The 7965-nt window shown below is 38.8% G+C and overlaps 1 protein-coding gene across 1 annotated transcript; it reads left to right on the top strand.

Moving 5' to 3' along the window:
- Window positions 1-2944: 2944 nt before the first annotated feature.
- On the top strand, window positions 2945-6732 carry CCL20 (C-C motif chemokine ligand 20). The gene is made up of 4 exons (XM_003821836.5): window positions 2945-3164; window positions 4630-4744; window positions 5483-5560; window positions 6238-6732. The coding sequence occupies exons 1-4, from the start codon at window positions 3089-3091 to the stop codon at window positions 6257-6259; spliced, it is 291 nt and encodes a 96-aa protein (XP_003821884.1). The 5' UTR covers window positions 2945-3088; the 3' UTR covers window positions 6260-6732.
- The last annotated feature ends 1233 nt before the right edge of the window (window positions 6733-7965 follow it).

Genomic DNA, 7965 nt, shown 5'->3' on the forward strand with positions numbered 1-7965 from the left:
TTGCTTCGTCTCCCAGGCTGGAGTACAATGACACGATCTCGGTTCACTGCAACCTCCACCCCCCGGGTTCACGCCATTCTCCTGCCTCAGCCTCCCTAGTAGCTGGGATCACAGGCGCCCGCTACCACACCAGGCTAATTTTTTGCATTTTTAGTAGAGACATGGTTTCACCATGTTAGCCAGGATGGTCTCGATCTCCTGACCTCGTGCTCCTCCTGCCTTGGCCTCCCAAAGTGCTGGGATTACAGGCATGAGCCACCACGCCCATCCCAAATTTTCTATTTTCTTCTTGAATCAGGGTCAATAATTTGTGTCTTTCATCTCTGTTCATATCAGCTGTGAGGTGGTCATAGATGACTTTTATCAGGTTGAGAAAGTTCTCAACTATTCCTAGTTAGTTGAGTGTTTTTGTCATGACAACGTGTCGGATTTTGTCAGTTGCTTTTCAAATCATTTTTATTTGATTGATTTGTTGTATTACATTTCCTGGAATAAATCCCACTTGGTTATGGTGTATGATCTTTTTACTGTGCTGTAGGCATAGTAATTTTATTGGCATACAGTGGTTTTTTTTTTTTTTTTTTAACCTCCCTTTCCTTTGTTTGGTTTGGTCTAGTCAAGGCTTGTTAGTTTTGTTGATCTTCTCAAAGAACTAACTTTCGCATTCATTGATTTCCTCTATTGTTTTGCATTCTCTGTTTTATTTATTCCTGCTCTAATCTTCATTTCCCTCCTTCTGCGTGCTTTGGGTTTAGCTTGCTCTGCTTTTCTCTCGTTTCTTAAGGTAGAAGGTTGGGTTATTGTTTTGAGATGTTTCTTTTTTTTTTTTTTTAATGTGAGTGTTTACAGCTATAAGTTTCCTTCTGAGGACTGCTTTTGCTACATCCCATAAGTTTTGATATGTTGTGGACTTTTTTTTACATTTCAAAGTTTTTTTCTACTTTCTCTAGTGACTTTTTTTTTTGACACATTGTTGTTGTTGTTGTTGTTTTTTCCTTTGAGATGGAGTCTCTGTTGGCCAGGTTAGAGGGCAGTAGCGTGATCTCGGCTCGCTGTAACTTCTGCCTCCTGGGCTCATGCGATTCTCCTGCCTCAGCCTCCCAAGTAGCTGGGATTACAGGCATGGACTACCACACCCGGCTAATATTTGTATTTTTAGTAGAGACAGGGTTTCACTATGTTGGCCAGTCTGGTCTCGAACTCCTGACCTCAGGCAGTCCACCCATCTCGGCCTCCCAAAATGCTAGGATTACAGGCATGTGCCACCACTCCCGGCCAGACACATTGGTTATTTAGGAATATGTGGTTTCCTTTCTGTCTGTTACTGATTTCTGATTTAATTCCATTGTGGTTTGAATGTATACTTTATGTGATTTCAGTCGGTTTACATTTATTGAGACTTGTTCCATAACCTACCATATGCTTTATCCTAGAGAACATTCCATGTGCAACTATTCTGTTGATGTTGGATAGAGTAGTCCTTCGATGCCTGCTAAGTCTGTTTGGCTTATAGTGTTGTTCAAGTCTTCTATTTTCTTGTGGATCTTCTGCCTAAATTTTATTAATTAGTGAAAATGTGGTACCAAAGCTGTCAACTTTTATTGTTAAATTTCCTATTCTGCCGGGCACGGTGGCTCATGCCTGTAATGAGGTCAGGAGTTCAGCCTGGGCAACATGGTGAAACCACGTCTCTACTAAAAATACAAAAATTTGCTGGGCGTGGTGGCACGTGCCTGTAGTCCCAGCTACTCAGCAGGCTGAGGCAGGTGAATCGCTTGAACCCAGGAGGCGGAGGTTGTAGTGAGCCTAGATGGCGCCACTGCACTCCAGCCTGGGCAACAAGAGCAAAATTCTGTCTCAAAAAAAAAATTATAATAGTAAAATAAAATAAAGTTTCCTATTCTTCCCTTCAATTCTGTCAGTTTTTGCTTTCTGTAGTTTGGGGTGCTACTGTTAGGTATATATATGGTTATAGGTTTTATATCTTCCCAATGGGTTAATTTTGTGTTACCATGAAAGTCTCTTTTTATTTCCAGTAACATGAAAAAAAATCTATTTTGTCTGATACAGGCGTCACCAACTCCAGTTCTCTTTTGTTTACTGTTTGGTATACCTTTCTTTTGATCCTTTTACTTTCAACCTATTTGGGTCTAGTGGAGAGTTCTTATACTGCCTTAGGTTAGGGATTCATATTACATTATCATCATTAGTACTGTTATTTGACATTTGCTGTGCTGACTAGCTACTGCTGATAGGTTTTTTTTCCTCAACAATTCTGAGGCTCTTTATTGAGTTATATTAGTACATCATCATGGAGAGTTAAAGGCAGGTAAGGATTATTTTCTGAACTGCAATATTGATTAAAGCCATGTGAATGTATAAGATTCTTAGAAGAGTTGACATTAAATCAAGGTGAAGCTGAGGTTTGAGCCTTACTTAAAGGCTGATATTTTCCACTCTAACTGCGGACAGTACTGTAGCACTGTTATAGTACCTGCTCTGAATGTTAGTCTAGCAACTCAGGGTCTTCTTCATGACAGCTGAACATCAACCATGCGATGGTAAATGTGTAGCAGAGTATGCCTGGCATCCCACCTGCTCCTCCTCCCCCTCCTCCTTGACTGGCTCTGGAAAGCAAATACGGTGTAACAATAGGAGTGCTGGAATGTTCCTGTGTGGGGCTGACCTTTGTATCGCTGTTAATCCTCTATTTTCAGACACAAAAATGATTAAGTTAAAACTGGATGAAAGTCTTTTCTGGGCCACAGGGCTGAGCTGCTTTTGCTCTTTGCAAATACAAAGAATTTAACAGGATTCTCCCCTTCTCAACTTCCTGTCCCCCACCCTGACCTTCGCACCTTCCCAATATGAGGAAAAAGCAGGAAGTTTTCCTTGCGGGTTTTTTTTATGATGACATGATGGGGCCAGTTGATCAATGGGGAAAACCCCATGTGGCAACACGCCTTCTGTGTACATTCCCAATATTTGCTATAAATAGGGCCATCCCAGGCTGCTGTCAGAACATAACAGCACTCCCAAAGAACTGGGTACTCAACACTGAGCAGATCTGTTCTTTGAGCTAAAAACCATGTGCTGTACCAAGAGTTTGCTCTTGGCTGCTTTGATGTCAGTGCTGCTACTGCACCTCTGCAGCGAATCAGAAGGTAAGTGTCGCTCTTTCCGCTAGCACAGAAGAAAGACTATTTTCATTTTCCTTTTAGCCTTGAGCTCAACCGGGGGTCCCTAAGGGATGGAAAACTGTTAGGAAGTATACAAGAGGTAGTGATGGAAGTTGTCTGCCCATGGTGGAGTGGAGGAGAGAAGAGTTACTGCTGCGGATCAGGCTTTCCTCTCTGCTGTCAATCTCAGCAGATTTGGGGAGTGGTGGGCTCTTAGAGACCCCTAAACTTCAGGATAAAGCCAAAGTGCTGTTTCTGGGAGTGATATAAAGCGTGTAATATTACCAGTAGATGGGGCCATTTTGAAATGTAGAGAATCCTCCCGTGTCCCCAACTTTCTTACCTCCCAACTTAATAGTTTTGGTAAAGTTCAAAACTCATCCTTTAGAAGTAGATTATAATACCTGACATCAACATCCCCACAAGGCATGGGGTACATTGCTTGCCAACTTTGAAATAACATTAATCCCTTACCTTACAGCATGTTGTAATCTGACTCAGGGGAATGTCCAAGTATTGCTTTATTGCTCAATAGTCACACAACACTTTTAGCAACAGGTGCATTCCTAAAAATGCACATCGAATTTTTTTTTTTTTTTCTGAGGCAGGGTCTAACTTCATCACTCAGGCCAGAGTGCAGTGGCATGATTACTGCTCACTGCAGCCTCAACCTCCTGGAGTCAAGTGAACCTCCAGTCTCAGCCTCTTGAATAACAGGGACCACGGCCGTGTGCCACTCACCTGGCTAATTTTTTTACATTTTTTTTTTTTGTAGAGACAGGGTTTCACTCTGTTGCCCAGGCTGGTCTCGAACTCCTGGAGGCAAGCAATCCTTCCTCCTTGGCCTCCCAAAGTGCTGGGATTACAGGCGTGAGCCACCATGCCCAACCACATGTTGAACTTTTATGAACAAAATTAAACATTCCTATTAATTAATAGGACAATTTCAAAGTGTTTTCACTCCTATAAATCATATTTCCCTTTGTAGCTCTATTTCTCAATACTTAGTAGCCAGATAATAGATTAAAATCTGCCAATTTATTCATTTTCTGCTTTTGGAAATTTATCTACATAAGGGTTCCTTCAAGCATAGGGAAGGGGCTGCTCATATTCTTGAATGATTATAGTGAACTGAAATGAAATATTGTCAGTTTGTATTTCTTACTGAAGATATCCCACTTATGAGAAGTCATGTGTTTCTCAATTCTATTATTGAACCAAAACTTCTCGGCACACAAACTGTTTTTTCAAAGAACTATAAACTATGTTAGATTGGTTCTCAACGACCTTACAAAGGTTTCGAAGACATTGAAACTCCTCCTCTAGGTGGTTTATTCATCATATACATGAGATTCACTAGATTTTTCACAACTTAAGGTAGTTTTATAATACCAATCACAGGATAAGTTTATTCATGTGGATCCAATACCTTTCACTTTTTTTTTTTTAGCAGCAAGCAACTTTGACTGCTGTCTTGGATACACAGACCGTATTCTTCATCCTAAATTTATTGTGGGCTTCACACGGCAGCTGGCCAATGAAGGCTGTGACATCAATGCTATCATGTAAGTTATTAATTGATTTTAATTCAGTTGTATCAGGAATACCTAGAAACTTCAGTTTTAAAAATATTTGCCTTTTTAGAGTTTCATTCAGAAATTACTGATGTTTTGAACATAAGATCTTATTTTAAAGAGAAAGAAATGATGTGGCAAAGATAGGTTTGTCTTAGTACATATCTACTTCAAAGTTCACTTTAAACAGGACTGGAATAAGGCAAAACCTTTTTTAAAAAAATTTTTTGGTCAAAAGGAACTAGTATAGGGCAAAAATCACTTTCTAAGGCTATTAAAGTGATATGTTAGGAAAATAGGGAAGATACACATTTCGAAATGAGCATCTTCTACGAGAAAATGTTTGAGACCAAAAGTAAAATCTCAGACTAATTATACTATCACATATAATTTTCTTGATTTATATAGGATATTATATTTTGGAATTATACAAGTTATTGATCAGATACATACATATTCTATGTAACCACCAATAGCAAAATTATATGACAATTCTGGGACTTTATCTTCCTGCCATTGTACTATTATTTGTTACATTGCAGAGAAAGAGAGAATCACTTTGATTTTGCATTAATCTTCATCAGAAGCATTTTTTGTGCATTTTATTTTACCTCATCAACTGAAATGTTTAGTGTGTAATCAACTGGAATATAAAATTTCCATTGTATGTTCTATGAAAAACCCATTGAAAAGCTCGTTAAACACAAATCAAATTTTCTGATTTTTCAGCTTTCACACAAAGAAAAAGTTGTCTGTGTGCGCAAATCCAAAACAGACTTGGGTGAAATATATTGTGCGTCTCCTCAGGTATGTTACACTGACATTTAGCCTTTGCAAATGTTTGAGGAAAGAGGAGTGTGCAAAGGGGTGGGCCGTAGGTTTTCTGGGATTCTTTAGTTTAACTATTGTGGAATTTTTAAAGGGAAAATTTGAGTTGGACCACAAAAACAAAGAATGCATTTTTCCACTTACAGATCATCATCGTTATTATTATTTTAATTTAGTGATTTCTTACATGATGTATTAGATTTCTCTATGCACTTGATAGTTACTAGCTGCCTGATTCTTGTTGCAAAGATGCCTACTATTTATATAATTTAAAGGCAATCTGGCATTTGGTTGTTTGTTAAAAACTGAAAAATGAACATTAGTTAAACAGAGATCAATGGTTCTGATTTACGTTGACAATAATAGACAGTAACACTTTATCAACGGACAGAAGGCACCTAACACCAGCATGCCATAGATACTGAACTTGGAGACACAAGATAAGTGTCCATAGCCTGTTTCTGTCATTAATGAGCTGAGTTAGGTTGGGCAAGGGCCATCCTCTCTAAACCTCAATTTCCTCATCTGAACTCTGAGCTGCTTGACATACTGAGTTGAGATTAAGGGCAGGTGAAGCAACCTTTAGGTACCAAAGTCATTCCCACCATGCAGTCACCTTGTCATTACTTACACTTTTCTTCTTTTTCATTTTACAGTAAAAAAGTCAAGAACATGTAAAAACTGTGGCTTTTCTGGAATGGAATTGGACATAGCCCAAGAACAGAAAGAACCTTGCTGGGGTTGGAGGTTTCACTTGCACATCATGGAGGATTTAATGCTTATCTAATTTGCGCCTCACTGGACTTGTCCAATTAATGAAGTTGATTCATATTGCATCATAGTTTGCTTTGTTTAAGCATCACATTAAAGTTAAACTGTATTTTATGTTATTTATAGCTGTAGGTTTTCTGTGTTTAGCTATTTAATACTAATTTTCCATAAGCTATTTTGGTTTAGTGCAAAGTATAAAATTATGTTTGGGGGGGAATAAGATTATATGGACTTTCTTGCAAGCAACAAGCTATTTTTTTAAAAAAACTATTTAACATTCTTTTGTTTATATTGTTTTGTCTCCTAAATTGTTGTAATTGCATTATAAAATAAGAAAAATATTAATAAGACAAATATTGAAAATAAAGAAACAAAAAGTTCTTCTGTTGATTGAGTTTTATATCATTTTTATGATGTGTATTGAAACCATTTCCAGGCACAGAAAATATAAGAATTTTCTGAGAAATTATATCCTCCACTTACTTCTAGTTGTTCCCTTTATCTCGGCCCCTCATGGCCCTGGACTTGATTTTACATGAATTATAATGGAACAGTTGTTCTTTTTTTTCTTTAATTCAAAGTCGTCCAGATTAAAAGTTGAAAAAGATCCTATATCTGAGATTCATAACCCAATGTTTATTGATTTAAAAAAACTGTTTAAAATAAGAAACCATGCCCACACACCTTTTGACTACAGGGACACAACAACCATTTAGAATATACCTTCAGTTATCACTTCTTCCATCCTTCTGTCACCAGCCAGGATCTCAGCATACGAACGTTTCTCCATTTAAAAGTCCTCCCGAGTCATCTTTAAGCAGTTTCCGAAAGGAAAATGACTATTCAGAGAGTTCTTAGTGGCTGCCTTGCTAACCAGCGGGGAGCCCCCAAACGTGTGAAACCTGGTAAGAGCCCAGCAATCAGGATGAAAAGACTCGGAACCAGTAGTTACTATCACTACATTCATGCACCAAGGTTCACAGAGTGCCTCGGATTCCAAAGGACACACAGGATCACTGGAGGCAGGCATGCTGATGATATGATGCAAAATCAAGACACATAAACCCATAAAGTAGGGCAGTGGTGGGTCACTTGATGTGGAGCCAAAAAAGAGTAAGTGGCTCAATAGTCCCCAAGGGCGTCTGCATCCTCAGGAACAGCAACATTGAATCATCAGGGAAAGTATGCTCAACATCCTGTGTGTTGATTCATCATCACACATAGGTTCAGTATGTGCTGGGCACTGTGCCAAGTGCTAGAGAGAAAAAGTGACTTAAAACGTAGTAACTTGCTGCTAGATATTTAAGGCTGAGCAATGTGGCGAGAGGCAGGAATGAGTAAAGCAGCTCTTACAACACTTGGTGGTAAGCACTTTAATAAGGAAATCATTGGGCATCGTTCGTGAGGGCTTCCAGAAGAAGTATTATGCAGTTGAATCACATTAAGTAGCCAATATTTGATGTCATTGACCTGAGAAGATGACAATTTCACAAGATTCAGCCCAATACTTGTGGTATGAAGAATCAGTAGGAAGTAGCTAGTTGGAAAAGGGACAGCAGGAAGTGTTTGGAAATATCTGCGGGCATGTGTAGTTGTCACAATGTCTGAGGGTG

The sequence above is a fragment of the Pan paniscus genome, chromosome 13 (assembly GCF_029289425.2).
Source record: "Pan paniscus chromosome 13, NHGRI_mPanPan1-v2.0_pri, whole genome shotgun sequence".
NCBI classification, from domain to species: domain Eukaryota; kingdom Metazoa; phylum Chordata; class Mammalia; order Primates; family Hominidae; genus Pan; species Pan paniscus.